This window comes from Eretmochelys imbricata, chromosome 3 (genome assembly GCF_965152235.1).
Source record: "Eretmochelys imbricata isolate rEreImb1 chromosome 3, rEreImb1.hap1, whole genome shotgun sequence".
In the NCBI taxonomy this organism is placed as follows: Eukaryota; Metazoa; Chordata; order Testudines; family Cheloniidae; genus Eretmochelys; species Eretmochelys imbricata.
The window spans coordinates 15442647-15465976 of record NC_135574.1 but is presented as its reverse complement, the minus strand read 5'-3'; the positions used below and the strand labels follow the sequence as shown (position 1 = coordinate 15465976).

The window sequence follows — 23330 nt, the reverse complement described above, 5'->3', positions numbered from 1 at the left end:
GATCCATTCCTTGTCATCCTCTCCCAGCTTCTGGCAATCAGAGGCAAGGGACACCCAGAGCATGGGGTTGCATCCCTGACCATCTTGGCGAACAGTCATTGATGGACCTATCCTACATGACCTATCTATTTTGTTTTTTAATCCCATTAGAGTTTTGGCCTTCACAACAACCCACGGCAATGAGTTCCACATGATAACTGTGCATTGTGTGAAGAAGTACTTCCTTTTATTTGTTTTAAACCTGCTGCCTGTTAATTTAGTGGGGTGACCCCAGGTTCTTGTGTTATGTGAAGGAAAAAATAATACTTCCTTATTCACTTTCTCCACACTAGTCACAATTTTATAGATCTCTATCTTATCCCTTCTTATTCATCTCTTTTCCAAGCTGAAAAGTCCCAGTCCTTTTAATCTCTCCTCATATGGAAGCTGTTCCATACCTTAATTATTTTGTTGCTCTTCTCTGTACCTTTTCCAATTCTAATATATCTTTTTTTGAGATGGGGTGACGAGAACTGCACACAGTATTCAAGGTGTAGGCATACGATGGATTTATATAGCGGCATTATGATAGTTTCTGTCTTATTCTCTATCCCATTCCTAATAGTTTCTAACATTCTGTTAGCTTTTTTGACTGCAGCTACATACTGAGCAGATGTTTTCAGAAAACTATCCACAATGACTGCAAGATATCTTTCTTGAGTGGAAACAGCTAATTTAGACCCCATCATTATATATGTATAGTTGGGATTATGTTTTCCAATGTATATTACTTTGCACTTAGCAACATTCAATTTCATCTGCCATTTTGTTGCCCAGTCATCCAGTTTTTGAAATCTCTTTGTAACTCTTCACAGTCTGCCTTGCAGTTAACAATCTTGGGTAATTTTTATTACCTGCAAATTTTGCCATCTCGCTGTTTACTCTTTTTCTCAGATCATTTATGAATATGTGAACAGCACAGGTCCCAGTACCAATCCCAGGGGGACACCACTATTTACCCCTCTCCATTCTGAAAACTGACAATTTATTCCTACCCTTTGTTTCCTATCTTTTAACCAGTTACTGATCCATGAGAGGGCTTTCCTTTTTATTCCATGATTTTGCTTGATTTTGCTTAAGAGCTTTAAGTGCAGGACCTTGTCAAAGACTTTTTAAAAGTCCAAGTACATGATATCCACTGTATCACCCTTGTCCACATGTTTATTGACACCCTCAACAAATTCTAGCAGATTGGTGAGGCATGATTTCCCTTTACAAAAGCCATGTGACTCTTCCCCAAAAAATCGTGTTCATCTATGTGTCTGACAATTCTATTCACAGTTTCAACAAATTTGCCTGGTACTGAACTTAGGCTTATGAGCCTGTAGTTGCCAGGATGGCCTCTGGAGCCCTTTTTAAAAATTGGTGTCACATTAGCTATCCTCCAGTCATCTAGCACAGAAGCTGATTTAAATGATAGGTTACATATCACAATTTCAAATTTGCATTCCTTCAGAACTCCTGGGTGAATACCATCTGGTCCTGGTGACTTATTACTGTTTAAATTATCAGTTTGTTCTAAAACTCCTTTATTGACACCTCAGTCTGGGACAGTTGTTCAGATTTGTCACCCAAAAAGAATGGTTCAGCTTTGGAAATCTCCCTCATATCCTCTGCAGTGAAGACCGATGCAAAGAATTTGTTTAGTTTCTTCACAATGGCCTTATCTTCCTTAAATGCTCCTTAAGCACCTCAGCCATCCAGTGGCCCCACTGTTTATGTGGCAGGCTTCCTGCTTCTGATGTACTTAAAAACAATTGCTGGTACTTTTTGAGGCTTTGGCTGGTGGCTCTTCAAATTCTTTTTTGTCATGCCTAATTATACTTTTACACTTGACTTGCCAGAGTTTATGCTCCTTTCTATTTTCCTCCATAGGATTTAAGTTCCAATTTTTAAAGGATGCCTTTTTGCCACTAACCACTTCTTTTACTTTGTTGTTTAGCCATGATGGCACTTTTTGGTCATCTTACTATCTTTTAAAATTTGGGGTATACTTTAATTGCAGCCTCTATTATTGTGTTTTTTAAAAGTTTCCATGCAGCTTGCAGGTATTTCATTTTTGTGACTGTACCTTTTAATTTCTGTTTAATGAACTTCCTCATTTTTCTGTAGTTCCCCTTTCTGAAGTTAAATGCTATTGTGGCATTTGACTCTATACTCCCATGTTCCCAACGCCTTAGGCAACTTGGAAATCTCAGTCTAAAGTTCTCCTAGCATAGATAAGGCATCTAGATTGATGTGTCTTACTTATATATAGTTACATAGTACCAGTCGCCTTTACAGAAGTCTTAAAAAATGGTAATTGCCTTGAAAGCTTACAGCCTAAATAGCAGTACAATGTCTAGGCCTGATTCTCTTCCTTTCATCTTCCGCTGCCCCCACCCTTGCAAGTCAGGAGTAAATCTGAACTCCATAGAGTTACATTAGCGTAGCAATTGGTGCAAGAGGAGAATCAGGCCCTTTTATATCTATGTGGATATAATATTATTCTGAATATATTCATATAGTAACCAATTTCTACCTATTGTGCCAATTTCTGCTGTCAGCTACACCACTGTATGGGTGGAGTAACTTGGTTTAAATCAGTGGTGTGCATCTGGATTTACACCGGTGTAAATGAGAGCAGAATTTGCCCACTGTGTGCATAGTAGAAAGAGAAACTTAAACATACAAGGAGCAATTTTCTTTGCTTAAATACTAGAACACAAGGGGTCCCCACAGCACTGTGACTGAAAGTTAAGCTGTGCACTTAAACCTTTTCTCTTGTTTTCCCCAGTACATTTCTGCACTTAGTGCTGCTTTGTTGGTTCCAGAAGCATCTCTTGTTGTTTGATAAGTAAACAACACAGCGTAGTCTGAGTTAACACAGAGCAACCTAAATAGGGATGCTGGAGTGAAAATCTTGCATTATGAATAAATTCTGTGGCTTTATTACATTCGGGGCCTCATTCTTCTTTCACTACCCTGGGGCAAATCAGGAGTCACTCCACTGAAATAAATGTAGTGACACCAGTATTAACTTAGTGCCAATGAGGTCAGAATCAGGCCCTTTGGGAAGTGGTCCTGGAATGGCATCTGTTTTTCCCTGCAGAGTGTAGATGTTTTGTGAAATACAAGTTAGCAGTTGTTTTACCTGGAGCGATTACAGAACAGCGGTTTTACTTTTTGCCATCTCCTGGCCTTAAAACAAGTGCCAGACCATTGGAAGTGAACCCTTTTTAATCCATTCTTTAACTGCTTTCCAAGTCCTGTTTCCTCTGGTCAGAACAGCCCTCTCTGTATATCTTCCTGATGCTCTCTTCATATAGGCCCTGTAGGACCATTTGATTAAGTGTGTTTTACTCCTCCATTGTAATCCAGAGAAAGGACAAGTGAGCTAGGAATAAACTTGAATCTTCAGCCCAAAACTGGAAAGGAATCAAATGTAAAGCTTTACGGAGACTTGAAAAAATTCACCCATCTTTCTTTTAAAAGAATTTCAAATGCATCTGTGCTACCTGGTTATATCTAGGAATAAACCCAAAATACTGTGATAAAGCCTGTTTTTGTGATATTTTCAGCCTGGCTGAAAGTGGGAAACCTCACAAAAGAGTCTAATATTCCCAGATTTCCAGATTCAGATACATTGAAATTAGTTTCTAGGAAGCAGCCAAACTTTTTGATCCTTCTCTGACCCAAGCCTTTTACGGTTGGCTCCTCACTGCTCCTGACAACACAGACCCTGGTTGTAGAGCCCCCGCGGTGAAAGTCCAGGGAGAGGAGATTGCAAAGTCCTCTATGGGGGTTCAGCACAGCTGAAAAAGGGGGCAGCTGTCTATCTTAGATACCAGTATGCCCCCCCATTATCAGAGCATCTCACAGTCTGTAATGTATTTAGTCTCACAACACATCTGGGAGGCAGGGCAGTGCTGTTATCCTCATTTTATGGATTGGCAACAGAGGCACAGAAAAACTAAGTGACTTGCCCAAGGTCACGCAGAAAAGCTGGGAATGGAATACAGGTCTCCTAAGACTCAGGGGAGCTCCCTCATCCCTGGACCATCCTTCTTCTGACTAAGGGCATTATGGGCAGCCAGGGGAGGTGAAGTTTCTGCCCCTTCCTTCCACACTATCCACCAGCAGGGCTGCTATGCAGTGCTTGGAAACTGACAGTTTTGCCAAAGTGGCCCCAAGTCTTTGGAGAGTACCTCTGGCTGTATCATCCTCATTGGCCTGTGATTGTGGCGTAAGCAGCAACATAAGGATGTAGGGTAACATTTTCAAAAGTGCCAAAGTGACTTAGGCCCTTTGACTTCTAATGAGATGCAGCCTTGTAAAAAAATCACTTGGAAAATGGTACATAGGCTCCTAAATCACGTCGGTGCGTCTTGAAAATTGTACCTTAAATGTAATTAATGGCTTCATTAGGCAGTGGAGAAAGTACTAAGGCACTTGCAGGAGAGAGAGAGAGAGTGCCTAGAAGAGAGAGCTCAGGAAACGGGGATAGCATAGAAGAGAAAAAGCGACTTTAAACTAAGAGTATGCCTGTACTGTAATTGCAGCTCATGTAGACATATCCGAGCCAGCTTTATTCTCTCTGTCTTGCGTACCTGAGCAATGAAGCCATGGCAGGCTGAGGTCCAGCACCCACTAGGCGCCTAAGTAGTTACCCAGCGTTCTGGGTGGGTTGGTGCAGCACATGCGGAAGCCCATGCTGTCATGGTTTTACTGCTCCAGTACCCACGCTAGCTAGATTAAAGCTAGCTCAGGTATGTCTACAGAAGTTGCAATCACAGGGTGTGTGTAGACATATTCTAAGAAGCGAAGAAGATCAGGGCAAGATGCCCACCCCAGAATCAGCACAGGTGGCATTAATCACATGCATTGTAATTAAAGATATATAGAAACAATAGGAAGAAAGAAAAGGAACTCAACTTTTTTTTAAAGTGGAAGGCAAAAATATCCTCTGTGTACTACAGCAAAGGGTACATTGTAATCTTAGTGCATCCATTTGTTAAAGGGCCAGTCTATCTAGTTAAAGGTTATAATACAGACCTTGAGCCGTTTGGTAGAGTGGGTGGGAGAGAAGGAGTTGACAATATGGATCCCTGGTCTTTAATCAGGCTGTTTGATTAGTAGAATTATATTATTTTCTTACCTTAAATTGCTGGTCCTAAGTTGTTTTTCCTCTCCTGCCAGAAAACAGTATTGGATCTCTTCTAATATCAAACACCATGAATCTGGAAGTGATCAAGGAAGGTGGTTTATTTTCTTAAAGGAAAAATAAATCTCAGGTTGTTTGTGTGAGACTGCGAATATTTATGTGCTGTTCCACCTTTTCCCTCATTGCATATTTCATCGAGTTCATTTGCGTGTGTTGTGGGATAAATCTTAATGGGAAGGGGGGGGTCAAAAAGAGCAATAAAAAGAAAAAGCATCAATCAGTTACCCAGGGTAGCTGCGGCAAGCACAACTCATTTTGTACACAGATCATAGTTTGTTAAACTCGTTTGGGCTTGACAATTAAGGAACTTGCAGTTCTGCCGGGGTCATTCTGGGGTGGTTTCACATGACGAATACAAAGGAATTCATGTTGTTTTGTTTTGACAACTTAGAAGCTTTGTTGTCTCTGTGGTTTCAGTGGTATTCCCTCATAGAAAGAGATACATATATTGTACCCCCTAGGCCTTGATACCTCACGTTGTAATAAATACAAATTAAAGTTCCGATCCTGCAACCACAGACACTTAAGAACATGAGAATGGCCGTACTGGGTCAGACCAAAGGTCCATCTAGCCCAGTATCCTGTCTTCCGATAGTGGCCAATGCCAAGTGCCCCAGAGGGAATGAACAGAACAGATAATCACCAAGTGATCCATCTCCTGTCACCTATTCCTAGCTTCTGGCAAACAGAGGCTAGGGACAGCATCCTTGCCAATCCTGGCTAATAGCCATTGATGGACCTATCCTCCATGAACTTATCTAGTTCTTTTTTAAACCCTGTTATAGTCTTGGCCTTCAACATCCTCTGGCAAGTAGTTCCACAGGTTGACTGTGTGTTGTGTGAAAAAAATACTTCCTTTTGTTTGTTTTAAACCTGCTGCCTGTTAATTTCATTTGGTAACCCCTAGTTCAGGTGTTGTGAGAAGGAGTAAATAACACTTTCTTATCTACTTTCTCCATACCAGTCATGATTTTATAGACCTCTATCATATCCCCCATTAGTCATCTCTTTTCCAAGCTGAAAAGTCCCAGTCTTATTAATCTCTCCTCATATGGAAGCCGTTCCATACACCTAATCATTTTTGTTGCCCTTTTCTGAACCTTTTCCAATTCCAATATATCTTTTTTGAGATGGGGCGACCTCATCTGTATGCAGTACTCAAGATGTGGGCCTACCAGGGATTTATATAGAGGCAGTATGATACTTTCTGTTTTATCCATCCCTTTCTTAATGATTCCCAACATTCTGACTGCTTTTTTGACTGCCGCTGCACATTGAGTGGATGTTTTCAGAGAACTATCCACAATGACTCCAAGATCTCTTTCTTAAGTGGTAACAGCTAATTTAGACCCCATCATTTTATATTTATAGGTGAGATTATGTTTTCCAATGTGCATTTCTGTGCATTTATCAACACTGAATTTCATCTGCCATTTTGCTGCCCAGTCACCAAGTTTTGAGGGATCCTTTTGCAGCTCTTCGCAGTCTGCCTGGGACTTAACTATCTTGAGTAGTTTTGTATCATCTGCTAATTTTGGCACCTCACTGTTTACCTCTTTTCCCAGATCATTTATGAATATGTTGAATAGGACTCGTCCCAGAACAGACTTCTGGGGAACACCACTATTTACATCTCTCCATTCTGAAAACTGACCATTTATTCCTATCCTTTGTTTCCTATCTTCTAACCAGTTACCAGTCCATGAGGGGACCTTCCCTCTAATCCTATGACAGCTTACTTTGCATAAGAGCCTTAGGTATGGGACCTTGTCAAAGGCTTTCTGAAAATCTAAGTACACTATATCCACTGGATCCCCCTTGTCCACATGCCTGTTGACCCCCTCAAAGAATTCTAGTAGATTGGTCAGTTATGATTTCCCTTTACAAAAACCATGTTGACTTTTCCCCAACAAATTATGTTCATATATGTGTCTGACAATTTTGTTATTTACTATAGTTTCAACCAGTTTGCCCGGTACTGAAGTCAGGCTTACTGGCTTGTAATTGCTGGGATCACCTCTGGAGCCCTGTACATTGGCGCTTAAGTTCCTTGTCTGTCTGATTGTTTCTCTCAGGTCAAGCCTCGAGAGCTCCCTTATCAATGTTATAAAACATCCTAGCAATAATGCGGAACCATCATCATTATTTATTTATTCATTTGTGAAGTCCCTGTTATCAAGTATAAAAAAGGGCCAGATTTTCCTCTTCCTGTTTCCAGTGCAAAGCTGAAGTAAATCAGTGGAGCTGCTATGGATTTATATTGGAGTAATTGAGACTAGAGAAGGTGACAAACAAAATAGCATGAAAACTGAATTTCAGCAGTTCATTAAGAGAAAAAAGGGAGTCTTTATTTTAGATTGAAAAAATAGCAGCTGAAGCGCACCGGAGCCTCCCATAGGAAGGCTCCATGAGATGGAGGTGCAAAGTGTGCAAAATCACAATTTTCTCTCAATCTTTTCTATTCTTGGTTAAACTGGTGTAAATATGGAGTAAATTTGTTGGTCTTGTGGAGTTACTCCAGATTTATGCCCGTGCATCTGACAGCAGAATTTTGCCAATTACTGTTAACTTTTGTTACGATCTTTATAATTCTGTGCATGTCAGGATTTGTTGATTTCATTGTTTAACACCGAGTAACCTTATCTTGCAAACAGGATATCATTGTAAATTTGGTATCATCAGCTAAACTGAACCTCGCCCTGTGTATTTGGCAGATGGTAATACATGCATTAAATATTCTGTGGTTTCTTTGAGGTCGTTAAGTGTTATTTCTCTGGCTTCTAAGCGCTGTTAGACAAAGTTGTGAAAAACTGTAAGGGGGTGGGACAGGAAAACTGCAAAGAATGGTGTGAAATTTTTTACCAATCTCTTTTTGTATGATTGGCTAGATAGAGGTGGCGTTCAGTGATCAATCAACGCTTAACACACTAGCAAAAGCTCTGCTTTCTTCTGTGTCTGGTACTCTGGTTCCAACTGGCTGTGCATAACAACAAGAGCTTCACAGTGCCCCACCCAGACTTTTGTCTGGAAAGCTTAACTTTTAAAGGTATAGTCCCTAATGTCATAGATGATACTGCAGGACCACAAGTGAAGTAAAATGTTCCTGGCTGGGTATGTTGTCCAGCATGAGGCACTGGGAAATAAAGGAGGTGGTGTTATCATGTATTTTATATCTGATCTCTGATGCAGGTGAACTTGGAACCTGTAGTTAGCTTGAATAGGTCACTCACTGTGTAGGCACTGTGATCCCCAATGCTGATTGTGCTTAATGCTTTCATTGTCCATGGAGATGATTTATCTCAGTTGACCCAGGTTTTCATACTTGCCATGATAACCATGGGAATGGATTCCATTCACAGAGCTGTCCACACTCTGGATCTGGTGTCTGGATTTGGATCTGGAGGTCTGGGAGGTGGTGAACAGGGGTAACATTTTCAACAGCAACTAAGTGACGTTGAAGCCTAAGTCCCATTTTCAAAAAGGACTTAGGCACTTAAAACCCTAAATCCCATTGACTTTCAATGAGACAGGCTTCTAAGGGCCAGATTTTCAAAGGTATTTAGATACTTCACGATACAGATATGCACCAAGGGAATTAGGTGCATAGGCACTTTTGAAAATCTCACTAGGTGCCATTTGCATCTTTAGGCACCTAAATCCCTTAAAATCTGATCCTAAGTGCCTATATTACTTCTGAAAATAGAACTTTGGCTCCTAATTCCCTTAGGAGCTTTTGAAAATTTTAACCCAGGTCTTTATCAGGGACTGACCATTATCTCAGTCAGTTTGGGATTGGGGCAGTTCTCTCCTGTTGGAATAACAGATCTGGCTTGATGGTCCACAACTGAATTTTAATGAAACTAAGGCTTAGAGAGGCTAATTCACTTGCCCAAGGTCACACAACAAGTTATGGTCACAATTCTCACACCAGGATATGAATTGCTCCCCCATTGATTTTAGTGAGAAATACTGGGATCCTACAAGGACCAAATAGAGCCCCTGAATTAGAACACAGATCTACTGGTGCCCATTCCTATGGCTATTCTATTAGGCAAATGCCTTCTAAGTATGAAGAGGTTAAAGAACCCTGGAGAATTCACATACATGTTATTTTCTGCTCTCACCAAAAGGCATCACTCCAGCCATTGTTTCTGAGAGAGCCTTAAGACACATTGATATAGTGATAGCAGCAAGAGAAATGAATGAGTTCCAGAAAAGAGCTGCATTAAAAATACCTCTGCCCTGTTTTTATAAACACACCTTTCTGACTCTATAGTCTAGCACACAACGCACTTAATGCATTTTCCTGGTGTTGTGCAATACCGTCTTCTCATATTGGAAATATAAAACAGATGATCTAGCAAAACCAAAGATTTTATTGGGTTGTCAGGGGATACGGGAGAATGCTCAGTGTTAAGCCAGTTTTCAAAAATCCAAGTGAGCTAAATTGAGTTAAATCGGAATAATTCAATTCCACTGTCTCCAAATGAGTTCACTATAAGAGAATATTATCTGGTGCTGACCGGGAGAAAGAAAACTTTCTGTTCAACAGGTGTTATGGGTCAAAACAAAAAGAGATTGCAAAATATTTCCATTGTTGCCACATGAGGGTATATTAAACGGCATGTCCTTATTACCTTTCAATATGAGCAGTGTAGCAGAACACAGCTGCAGGCAATTACAGACAATAATGCCAGAATCTGACAGTAGAATGTCAGTGTCAAATTTAAATTTGGGAGCTGATTAAATAAGGGATGGCAACACTTTTGTTTTATAGATGGCAACACTTCAGTCATTTTAGAGTCTTTGCTTTCAGACATGAAATTCTAACCTTCCCTAACATGTTTGCTGGGGGCGGGAGAGTTCAGTTAGGATTGTAGTAGGTTTCTTAGTCCTAACAGTAATGCCATGATGATTCTCCACTATGTCCGAGCGTGGCAGCAACAGAGAGTTGGTGTGGTTCCTTGATCCATGGCCAGCAGACCCTGGTGGAAGTGAGAGCAACAGGCAGCCTACTTTAACTTCCACCACTGGCAGAAGGGCTGTAATGGATGTTATGCCAGTGGAAGATCAGGCATAGCGATGCTCTCCTCCCCCCTGAATGCTCTTGAAACACATCATCTCTGCTCTCATGCCAGGGATGGAGGTGTGGCTGATAACAGAGGTGATAGAGTCACCTGTGTCAGCTTTCTGCTGGTGGAGTTCCCCATATCAAGGTGAATTCTTCAGCTGTTTTAAGGCCACTTTTACTCCTGGGGGACTTCTGTGCCATTGTGCATGCGCAGGATTTATGTCCCTTGAAGATTTCTTCATTTCTCCACAGAAAAATGACTTTCTGATGGGGAAGCAAAGAGAAGCCACAAGAGTGGTCATGCGACCCTCCCCAGCAGTATGTTTTGGGTGCTCAGGGCAGCCGGTAGAGAGGTAAATAACTATGGGGCAGAGGTCAGGACTGGGGAAGACCTGGCTGGTGGCTCTTATCCTGCACCTCACTCAACTGGTAGTCCCGTCTGGGCTGGGGAGGATGGGACTTCCTCTTCCCCTGCATGGCATCCAGGGCCGTATCAGACCCACCCCCAGATTTGTCCCCTGGCTGTAGGAAGCTCTGCAAACTCCCTTCCCCGCCCCGCACTTCCTGCACCCATCACTCCTCAGCTGCAGGGGGAGAAATCACTGTACAGGGAGCTGCTCCCACATCCACCCAACCCCACTGTATCCGGACCCCCTCATACCCAGACCCTCCAGCCGAGCGTCAACCCCCCTCACCCAGAACCCCCCTGAGGAGCCCCACTCCCCCTGCACCTGGACCACCCCAACAAGCCACCCGCACCTGGATCCCCACCCTACTGAGCCCCAATCAGATGCACTTGGATCCCTACCCCACTGAGCCTCACTCCCCGCACACTCAGAGCCCCCACACTGAGCCCCCTCACACCCAGATCCCCCTGCTGAGTTCTATCCCCCCAAAACCCAGATCCCCAACACTGAGCCCCAACCACCTTCATCTGGACCCCCCCTGAAGAGTCCTATTACTGTTGCACCCAGAACCCTCCAACAAGCCCCTGTGTGTCCAGATCCCCCCTGTACCCTGATCCCCCACTGTGCCTCCCGCACCCAGATTGCCCCACAGAGAACTCGCTCAACCCACACCTGGATCCCCCCCACACTAAGTCCCTTTACTTTTATATCATGCCTTGCTGAGCCTACCTGCCCACATCTGTTGCACCTGGCATGGAGGGGCCCTGGGGTGTTTCTGGGGCTGGCCCGGTCCTTGCATTGTATCAGGGTTGGGCGCAGCCTTACCACTGACTCTGTGTCCTGGGGGGGAGTAGTATAGCGAGCTCTCACCTCTGTGCAGCCAGTGGCCTGTGCTCCCATTGCCATGCTGGAGCCTCCACATTTATTTGAGAAATAAAAATTGCAGAATTTTAAAATATTGTGTGCAGAATTTTAAATTTTCTGGCACAGAATTTTTTATTTTTTGTTGCAGAATTCCCTCAGGAGTACCCTTTGCACCACATAAGATGGGTTTAAAGACCTGCTTCTGAAAATACTTATACGTAACTTCATTCATTGGCTACATCTACATTTGATTTGGCAAGTGTGATTCCTGGTTTGCATAGACATACCCACTAGCTAAGACTAGCAGTGTAGCCAGGGTAGCATGGGAGATAGCTCAGGCTAGCTGCCTCCATACATACCCACCCTGACACCCTGGGTACATACTTGGGTGGTTAGCCCAAGCCGCTCCCTGTGCTACCTAGGCTACATTGCTATTTTTAGTGTGCTAGCTTGAGCAGGGCTAGTGCAGGTATGTCTGCACCAGCTGGGAATCACACCTCCCACCACAAATGTAGACGTAAGCATTGAGTAAAGTAGCTCACCGGTGTAAAACTGTGCAGAATCGGGCCTAAAAGTGTAATGCTTCAGAGCTACAGCTGGTGTAAATCAGCTGAGGTACTGGCCCTTATCCTCATTAGGGCCGTATTGTTATTTTGCACATTATAATATTATCAATTATTTGTATTATCATAGTGCCTAGTGGTGGACCAGGACCCTCATCATGCTAAGTGTAAAAACCCAGTATGAAAAGATGGTCCCTGTCCCAGAGAGTTTTCAATCCAAGTAATCACTTGCAAACTTGCAAATTTCTACTCAGTTCTTTTTTTGCCTCTGTCTTCATGAACAAGGTCAGCTCCCAAGACTACTGCACCGGGCAGCACAGTATGGGGAGGAGGTGACCCAGCCCTCCATGGAGAAAGAAGTGGTTCAGGACTATTTAGAAAAGCTGGACGAGCACAAGTCCATGGGGCTGGATGCGTTGCATCTAAGGGTGCTAAAGGAGTTGGCAGATGTGATTGCAGAGCCATTGGCCATTATCTTTGAAAACTCATGGTGATCAGGGCAGGTCCTGGACGACTGGAAAAAGGCTAATTTAGTGCTCATCTTTAAAAAAATGGGAAGAAGACGGATCTGGGGAACTACAGGCCAGTCAGGCTCACCTCAGTCCCTGGAAAAATCATGAAGCAGGTCCTCAAGGAATCCATTTTGAAGCACTTAGAGGAGAGGAAAGTGATCAGGAACAGTCAGCATGGATTCACCAAGGGCAAGTCATGCCTGACTAATCTAATTGCCTTCTATGATGAGAAAACTGGCTCTGTGGATGAGGGGAAAGCAGTGAACATGTTATTCCTTGACTTTAGCAAAGCTTTTGATACAGTCTCCCACAGTATTCTTGACAGTAAGTTAAAGAAGCATGCATGGGCTGGATGAATGGACTATAAGGTGGATAGAAAGCTGGCTTGATCACCAGGCTCAATGGGTAGTGATCAATGGCTCCATGTCTAGTTGGCAGCCAGTATCAAGCGGAGTGCCCCAAGGGTCGGTCCTGGGGCTGGTTTTGTTCAATATCTTCATTAATGATCTGGAGGATGGCGTGGATTGCACTCTCAGCAAGTTTGCAGATGACGCTAAACTGGGAGGAGTGGTAGATACGCTGGAGGGTAGGGATAGGATACAGATGGCCCTAGACAAATTGGAGGATTGGGCCAAAAGAAATCTGATGAGGTTCAACAAGGACAAGTGCTGAGTCCTGCACTTAGGACAGAAGAATCCCATGCACTGCTACAGACGAGGGACTGAGCTGCTAGGCAGCAGTACTGCAGAAAAGGACCTTGGGGTTACATTGGACAAGAAGCTGGATATGAGTCAACAGAGTGCCCTTGTTGTCAAGAAGGCTAATGGCATTTTGGGCTGTATAAGTGGGAGCATTGCCAGTCGATCGAGGGACATGATCATTCCCCTCTGTTCAACATTGGTGAGGCCTCATCTGGAGTACTGTGTCCAGTTTTGGGCCTCACACTACAAGAAGGATGTGGAAAAATTGGAAAGAGTCCAGCGGAGGGCAACAAAAATGATTAGGGGGCTGGAGCACATGACTTATGAGGAGAGGCTGAGGGAACTGGGGATGTTTAGTCTGTAGAAGAGAAGAATGAGGGGGGATTTGATAGCTGCTTTCAACTACCTGAAAGGGGATTCCAAAAAGGATGGATCTAGACTGTTCTCAGTGGTAGCAGATGACAGAACAAGGAGTAATGGTCTCAAGTTGCAGTGGGGGAGGTTTAGGTTGGATATTAGGAAAAACTTTTTCACTAGGAGGGTGGTGAAGCACTGGAATGGGTTACCTAGGGAGGTGGTGGAATCTCCTTCCTTAGAGGTTTTTAAGGTCAGGCTTGATAAAGCCCTGTCTGGGATGATTTAGTTGGGGATTGGTGCTGCTTTGAGCAGGGGGTTGGACTAGATGTCCTCTGAGGTCCCTTGCAACCCTGATATTCTATGATTCTACTCAGTCACATGGGGCAAATACTACAGTTTGTGATGGATGAGTAAAATATCTATAATTTGTTCATTCTCATGATGGTGAAGTGTAGACACAGAGATCTTGCACCTGGACTGATGTTTTTGTGGGAGAATTTGGCACCTTTGTTATATGCTATATCTTGTCATCATTTTGAGTGCAGAACTCCCACTGGAGTCAAAAGGAATTTACTGTGTGGGGAAGGACTGACTGCAGCATTTAGCCTTTAGTAAGTCTTAAAGTGAAAAGTCCAAATTTTCTTCTCTGAAAGGGGAACTTGACCCAAATTCAGTTCCGAAATGGGAAGAGGTTTGAAACTGGCTGTATATCATAAGTGTTTTGTGTGGCATCACATTTAATTGTTGTTAAATGGCTTTCATTTCAATCACACTGTATCTTCTAAGTGACTGGGAGAACATGTCGCCATAGCACTATGGTTGGCATCTTCTGAGACATTCCTACCACCTTAAATGAATTCACATGAAAGAAAAAGTGAGCGTGAAGTACTGAACCAGATTTGATATTAATGGCAATACTGTAGAGCTAGAATAGTGCTTTTGGAATTGGGGAGCTCCAATTCATTGACCTTCTTTGCTGGATGTTCAATAATAACAGTGTGAGGAGGTACAGGGGCATCGCCCAGTCCATGTGTACATGGCCAGGGCATCGCCCAGTCCATGTGTACATGGCCATTCACCCCATACAATCTACAGCTGTTCTACCTACCTTGAGATCCAATGGCTGCAGTGCACCAAAAACACAGCCTAGGATCACTGCAGTGTAGGAACATCATGACCTCACCTCTTTTCCTCCTTCCAGGGTCCGTTTTTTGTTGCTATACTGGTAGGAGGGAGGGGCTGTGCCTAACAGCCACGTGTCACTGGAAGACTAGGTCTAGACTGGGGCAATCCTCAGTAGCTGCTTTACAGTCAGATTCCACTGGAGATACAGCACAAACAGAACCCCACAACAGAGCATCTGGCCTTACCTTCGTAGGTACGGGGGGCAGTGTCAATGAGAGTGTTTCTAAGCCTTTCTTTCTTCCCACCCACCTATCTATTTATTTATTGACAAAGGCCTTGAGAGAGGTTTGACAAAGGCATTAAAGAAGCTGGATGACTATCTGAACACCCCTCTGCCTGAAGAAATTGATGCAGACAGCACTGAAGAGGAGAAAGTGTCTAAACGCAAGTTTCTGGATGGGGATGAGCTGACGCTTGCCGATTGCAACCTTCTGCCCAAACTTCATGTTGTTAAGGTAAAAGGCTTCATCTGATGGACAAGCAAATGTAAAATGCCCAGGTCTGTAAACCTGAACTATCCTAGCAATGCTGTAGCTCTATCTGCCTGTCCCTTCTTTTCTATAGGAAAGAGCCTGGTCTGTAAATAGTTTGTAAGGTCCTAAGATCTTGGCCAAAAGTGCAAAGAAATTTAAACAAAATGTAAAAAGACTCTTTGATTGGAAAGAGGAAGAAACACTTGATAGAATGTGCATTAATGTAAGGCCCCCGCTCATCTCCAGTGCACTGTGAGATGGGAAGAACAGACTGGGGTATTGCATGGTACTTCCTAGCTCCCTAGAGGCTTCATCTCTCACTATTCACTAGCCTGCGTCAGCAAGTACGCAGTGTTTGGGTTCTGTGGGATGTCCACCACAACTAAGGCAGAGCAAACAGGACTCCCCCCATTGCTCTGGCAGCCAAGTGTAAGTCTAGCAGGTGCATTAACAGGATATGGGGCCTGCTGAGCAGCTAGATCCCTTCCTCTGAGTTAAAAGGGAGGTGATCGATTAAATTCACTAGATCTCTCCTACACAGCATTATCTGCCCCACTGCCGGTAGATGTCAAAGGGGTCAGAGCAAGCTGAAGTTCTCCTCCCTTCCAGATACTGTTGGGTTGGTGGAGTCCAATTCTCCAATCTCAAGAATATACATAATAGGGGAAGGTCCAGGGTTATGGACTAAGGACCTCTCTGGCAGATAGTGACCGGGGAAAGAGGAAGGGCTTGAGGCCAATATATATAAAGCTTTCTTCTTTCCCTAGTGTCTGGGTTTGCAGGGAGGAAAGAGCAGAAGCTTGTGCTAGCTATTAGGAATGTACCAGCAGATCTCACAGCTAATACAGTACAGGCCAGTTTGCTTTTAATTTGGACTATTTAAAAATATTTTGTCTTTAATCTTTTGCACTTGTTGCACTCTGTCACTGTATTTCCTTTTTGTTTCTTCACGTTGGTATCAAATCACACCTGGCTCTCTCAACTAAACCGCACATCTCCTTGGACTGATTATCTTGCCAGTGCCCCTGTCTCCCTCATTCTGCACACATTGGTTTTATAAAATAGGGTTGTGTAAGCATTGTGACCTTTTGGCTTCCCTTGATAGGAAGTTTATTTTTAAAGCTAGCTACCATGACAGCTGCCAACCCTCGTCATCCAGATTCTTTCTTTCCACTGGACCATTTTATAAATTATTTTTATTTTTTTCTGACGATTGTGTGTATATGCTTGATCAAGTAGCACTACGTATGTATGAAAAGAATGCTTAACACTTAGGGTATGTCTATCCTACGATTAAAAACCCACAGCTGGCCTGTGCCAGCTGACATGGGCTCACAGGGCGCAGGCTCGGGGGCTATTTAATTGCATTGTAGACATTCAGGCTCGGGATAGAGCCGGGCTCTAGGACACAGTGCGCTGAGAGGGTCCCAGAGCTCAGGCTGCAGCCTGAGCTCGAATGTCTACGGCAGAATTAAACAGTCCCACAGCCTGAGCTCTGCAAGCCCGAGTCAAATGGCACTGGCCAGCTGCACGTGTGTAACTGCAGTGTAGACATACTCTTAGTATGCTAATGCTTTTGCTTTTCTCCACAGATCTTAAAGCACTGTACAATAGTGGCTAAGCATAATTTGCCCCATTTTTTATAGATGGGGAAACTGAGACACAGAGAGCTTGAAGTGACTTGTCCAGTGTCACACAGTGAGTCAGTGGCAGATCCAGGATTAGAACCGCAGGTCTCCTCACTCTGAATTTTTACCCTATGCATCCATTCCCACCCATGTGTAACCTAAAAAGAGCTATTCAGATGTACCAGCTGTACAGCTGGTATTTCACATAGCAAAGTTAACAATGAAAGTTAGTCTGGGATCCCAGGTTTAAGATACAGAATGGTCACTGGTGTAGTGCAAAGGATGTACATCATTCTCTCTTCTAAGTGCTGTATTTATTCAATTTATCAGATTACATGTTTCTTTAGAAAAAAAACAAGTACCTGGTAGACATTGGCAAGCCAGGAGCTAGAAAGTGGAGCCAAGTCATGCATCTGCCTTGGCTCCATGAGTCAAAACATAAGCTAAGCCATGGTGAGTGCTGACTTACACGTATAAAAAGAGAACACAGAATGTGATGCATAAGTCACTTACACAAGCAATGTGATAATATTCTCACTGGTTAGGCACTTTCTTTGGCTCACCTTCCCTCATGGAGGCATAGCCAGACATTTTAATGCTAATGCTTAAAGCTTTCATTGTGTGGCCTATTGCTAGTTCCCATCTCCTTAAGGCAAAATGAAAGATAGGTAAACAGATCTTGTAGAATTATAAATCTCTTATAGACGTGCATAGCTGCAGACTATTGTTTTAGGTCTGTTTAACAGACACAAAAAAAGGTAGTCATATAAGGATGTTCTCATTTGGTTAAAGACTTCCATTGGAAATTGTGTGCATCTCAACCTAAATTGATGAAAAAAGAAAAGGAGTACTTGTGGCACCTTAGAGACTAACCAATTTATTTGAGCATAAGCTTTCGTGAGCTCATGAAAGCTTATGCTCAAATAAATTGGTTAGTCTCTAAGGTGCCACAAGTACTCCTTTTCTTTTTGCGAATACAGACTAACGCGGCTGTTACTCTGAAACCTAAATTGATGAGTGGGTTCTAGCCTCTATGTTCACATGTGAAACACTTCTGAAAGGAGTGGGATTGCATAGATGCAGCTTAGAAATGGATTTTGCCTAGAGTATGCCAAAGGGATCCTGGTAATAAGAATAAACCATAATCCCTTGTAAGAACAGAGCTGTCCTGAAAAACCTGAGATGGATGGAAACTCTAATAAGTACTTTAGAAAACAGAGGGGAGCTGTACAGTACATATGGATGTAATTCCCTTTATGCTCAGGAGTAACTTTACACTCATAAAAACTAGAGATGGGAAAGACCCAATAAATTAACTAATCCTTCCCGCCCAATCAATTTGTCCATTCTGTCACTGCAGGATTGTTACATACAGTGTATTATTAAATTCATTGCCCAATCAGGACGAAAGGCCCCAGTCTAGCAAGGTACTTAAGCATGTATCTAACCGTAAGCACATGAGTTAGTCCCATTGATTATATACGTATTGCAAGTAAGGCATGTGCTTAAGTAACTTGCTGAATCAAGGCCTAAATGTCTTTAATGGTTGGGCTTCTACAGAGATTTCCAGTCTAATAAATCTCAAAGATAGGAAACTTCCTGATTCACAGATGTTTTTTCCCAGTTTACACCAATACTCCTAGTTCAATATGAGATGTTAGTAGGCCCCTAGTTCTTGGTATCTAAGTCATGGTGCCCTGTACCATTCTAAACAGTTATTTCCCCTCCTCATTGTGTATATCTTTCTACTGTTTGTAGATGGTTATATCCCCTGCCATGATTGTTTGACCAAGCAGTACGTTTCATTTTTTTCAGTCTTTTCTCAGTTCACACCCTTTAAACCATCTACCTTTTAAAGTGTCATCCGACCAGGCTTCTTATCTGATAATGCCATTCCAGGGAGCACAGCTGTTAGAGGTGATGTTCATAGGAATGAGGGAAAAACCCATGGTGGAGCCTGTTGGGTCTTTGGATACAGTGCTTGCTATTACTAAGTCAGGATTTGGCATCAGTGACCACACTGTGGTATTGGACTTCTTTTACTTCTTGCCTACATGAACACTTAGTTTACAGCAAGCTGGGGTATAAATCTACCCCACACTAGTCTGCTACGCACTAAGAGTCTACATGTACCCTGCTGCCACACACTAAAAGTTCCCTAGTGCACTTTAATTTACTCCTCTTTCAAAGCAGTGAAGATCAAAGCACACTTTTAGTGCATGGCAGCCTGGACCACACGGATACTAGGGTGGGGTAGGGTTATGCCCCAGCTTGCTGCAAACTAAGTGTTTGTGCAAACAAGCCCTTAGACTAGGTACTGTATTTGCATGGTCATGGTCAGGAAATGTTGACCTTTTGATGGCTTGTACTATTGGACCCTGCCCTTTTTGACTCCCTTGTCTGTTGTGTAACAAAAAGAATGAAGTTTAAAAGCCTAAAACCAGCAAGTTTCTTTTTTGTCTTTGCTCTAGATTGTAGCTAAGAAATATCGCAACTATGAGTTCCCGACAGAGATGACGGGGCTATGGCAATACCTGAAGAATGCTTATGCCAGGGATGAATTCACCAACACTTGTGCTGCGGACAAAGAAATTGAGCAAGCGTATGCAGATGTGGCCAAGCGGCTCAGCAAATCCTAACTGACGTCCGCAAGGGCTCAGTATCCCCAGGGGATTCCCAGTTCACAGATTCCTCTCCTTGTTGTCTTAGGAGATATTCGTCATCATGTTTCTGGTTGGCATCCCCATGACTTCAGCTGTTAAAGTGTATTGGTCAGGGCCAAATCTGCCTCTCCCTAGAGAAAACATAAGACAACTACAGGGGGGTAAAAAACCCTCTGGAATCTGAACCCAAGAGCTGGAGCAAGTATTATTATTGGCAATCATCATCAGTATTTGCAACTATTCATCTTTTTTTTGTTAATATCAGCCACCTATTTTACTGGGAACTTTAAAAAATAGGATATTGAGCTGAAAAATTCAAGTAGATGGGTTAGGAATGTACAGAACTGGTTCTTCTCTGGCCCTTTTCAAGGATACTTTTTTTCTGATGTGATCTATCCAAAATTACACTGCTAGTGGGAACCTTGAGGTAGTAGGAATGAGGTTTTGTTTGAAAGCAAAAAGAGTTTGACCCTATGGGAGAAATTTCCTTAGCAAATGTATTCAAAAACCTCTGTTTTAACAGGGCTGGAGGAGGTTATAAGATGCTCATTACTGATGTGGTGCTAGTGAGGAGAGCATCAGTGGATATGTCAAACTTGCAGATGCTGCTTGGCATATGATTTGCATGTTTCCACTTCATCCAAATCATAAACGGAAAAGAGAGAGAATGAGAGATGAACTGGGCAGTTCACCCAAAAGCCCACCGGATCTCTGGGGAGACGTGCTTAGATGCTATAGTGATAGGGGGCAGATAATTACTCTGTTACGTAGAAAGAATCCTCACAGCTAGCTGAATTGTTTTAGATATTCTCACCTTAACTGTATATTTGCCAGCTTATTTAGATTGAGAGCCATGGGTGGGAGTGGAAATCTGTTGCCTCTTATGAATGCCAGATTGGGGAGAAATACCCAATTTATTTTTGAGCTTGTGAAACAGATCACCTTTCAAAGTTCATCTCCCATTCTAGATAGCAGGTTGGCCTGAAAACCTTAAGGAGGATGAGCTAGAAGGGAGACCTGAAGCAGAGAAACTCCCACTCCTAGCTAGAAAGTTGGCAAGTATACTAGCACAAACGCATGCAAGGTGGCTTTGTCCCACTCGTTCCCTGATTCATATCACTGCTGTCAATGACCCTTATCAATGACCCTTTTGACTGTGCACTAGGACTGTTTTCCAAAATGATTAGTTTGTGCTATGGGCAGTCGTATGAACAGATCTGCTTAGTTCTGATCACTTTATTGGTGAATTACCTTAAGAAATTAAGGGCGACAATTCTTTTGTATGAAATATAAAAGATTGAGTTGATTTAGCTAGCTACATATCAGGGAGAGGAAGGCTCCCAATCTTCATCAAATCTGGAGATTTATAGTTGTTTGAAAAGATCAAATAAAATTGAACTCTAGCATGCCTTGGCTTCACTCCTGATCAGCCCCTTGCTCCTGTATGGAACTGCAGTGACCTCAGTGGGACTCCAGACTGGCAAACCCTTAAATTGGGGAACCTAGGATCAGGCCCTTGTTTGCAATTAAAAAGCTAATGAACTGGAGACAACTTATAAGGCCAGAATCTGCTCTGTTACAGAGATGTAGCTCTAGAGTAATTCCAGTGACTTTGGAGGAGTTACTCTGCATTCACACCAGCACAGCTGAGAACAGAATCTTGCCCATTGACTGATGACATTTAGGGCTGACTACAGTATTGCACAGAGCAGTCAGTTTGTTCTGAACTTTCCAAAACCTTGGAAGAAAGTCCATGAACTCCCTAGTCTTCCCTCAGAATGGGCTATTTAAACAAGCAAATGCTTACACTCTTTACAATGTTGCTGAGAAATCAACTGGCTCTGAGAGCACAAGTAACAGCCAGCAAAATACAATGAGATTAGAAGAGTCTGCACATTCACATGTGGCTCATTAAAAATGTGTCTCCATAAAATAACCAGATTGGAATTGTTTGTATTTTTTTTTAAATTAAGATATTTAATTATTTATTTTGATTGATTAAATTCTTTCTTTCTTTCTTCTCAGCATATTGGTTGAACTGGCTCACTCTGTAAGACTGTTATAACCAAGGCTCTGCAAATGTAGTTTGTAATGAACAGTGGTTTCCTGTGTCTGATTAATGGCCATTTTGGATTTTTTTTCACTATGGCTTGGCTACCAGAACTCCAGCTGACCAAGACTTCACTTTTCTCAATCATCATCTAACAGGTTATTTTTTTAAAAATCAGAGGCTTTGTCTAATCAGAGTTGTGTATGAACTGTGAATAAAGAAGTAGAAAGCCTGCTGTTCTGTGCATTCTGTGGATGATTTAATTGGGGATTGGTCCTGCTTTGAGCAGGGGGTTGGACTAGATGACCTCCTGAGGTCCCTTCCAACCCTGATATTCTATGATTCTATGCATATTTTAATTGGAGCCTTTAAGAAGTTCACAAAAACAGACAGTGAGTCTCAGGCAGGGTTAGGTGAACCAGTTCAGGAGATATACCAATTTCTGCTTTCCCATGTGAACTTTCATCCATTTCTTGAACCACATTTGAACAAAACCGTTTAAGGTTCTGAAATGTTCTAATACAGTTTGCTTTTATTTTAATTAAAAACAGATCCATACCAAAATCTCTAGATCTGAACACCCTCACAGTAGAGCTGGTTTTAAAATTTTCCTTCTAAAATTTTGTTGGTTGTTTTTGTTTTTTAGTGGAAAATGGCTTTTCACTGCAATGGACATCTTTATGAGAAAATTTCCATAGTCTGAAAATTTTTGAGATTTTGTTATAAAAATTCAAAATCCCCAAACCACAATTTGTTTTGGTTTTCAGCAACTAAAAGACTAAATGTTATTTATTTAGTAAGTTAGTTTGGGGTTTTCAATGTTAACATGAAAAATCAAAATCAGTTAAAATGGGAAAAATGTTTTCAATCAAAATTTTTCACACAGAAAATAAATTTAAAAAAAAACAACCACCCATCTTCTGAGTAGCTGTATGTCAAATTTTGTCGGAGATTCAAATCTGGATTTGGATCCTAATTTTGCATCTCATCCCTAACTCAATAATGGGCTAACTCAAAACTCTGGATCCAAACCCTCCTGAACTTTGAGTGAGTTTGAAATTCAAACCCCTGTTTTCAAGTTTGTAATTTTTGCACAGCTTTGTGCTTCTTGGCTCAAAATATGACCAGTAAAAGGAAGTACTGGAAATCCATGTAGAAGATTGTGCTGTTAAGATTTCCAGCCTCCTTCTCTAGACCCAGAAGGTTCAGATAAGCTTCTTTTTAATTTGAAAACTGGATACAATTAACTTAGGCTTGAATAGAGACTGGGAGTGGATGGGTCATTACACAAAGTAAAACTATTTCCCCATGTTTATCCCACCCCCCACTGTTCCTCAGAAGTTCTTGTCAACAGCTGGAAATGGCCCACCTTGATTATCACTACAAAAGGTTCCCCCTGCCGTGCTCCCCCCCACCCCGCTCTCTTCCTGGTAATAGCTCACCTAAGTGATCACTCTCCTTACAGTGTGTATGGTAACACCCATTGTTTCATGTTCTCTATGTATATAAATCTCCCCACTGTATTTTCCACTGACTGCATCCGATGCGGTGAGCTGTAGCTCACAAAAGCTTGTGCTCAAATAAATTTGTTAGTCTCTAAGGTGCCACAAGGCC

General features: G+C 42.5%; 1 protein-coding gene across 1 annotated transcript in view; it reads left to right on the top strand.

Annotated features, from left to right (window-relative positions):
- The window catches only part of LOC144262538 (chloride intracellular channel protein 5), a 32064-nt gene extending 12422 nt beyond the window's left edge, over positions 1-19642 (top strand). Inside the window, exons 4-5 of the mRNA XM_077812429.1 lie at positions 15176-15357; positions 19475-19642. Of these exons, the coding sequence (XP_077668555.1) occupies positions 15176-15357; positions 19475-19642 (350 nt within the window). The remainder of the gene's footprint in view (positions 1-15175; positions 15358-19474) is intronic.
- Positions 19643-23330: the final 3688 nt, after the last annotated feature.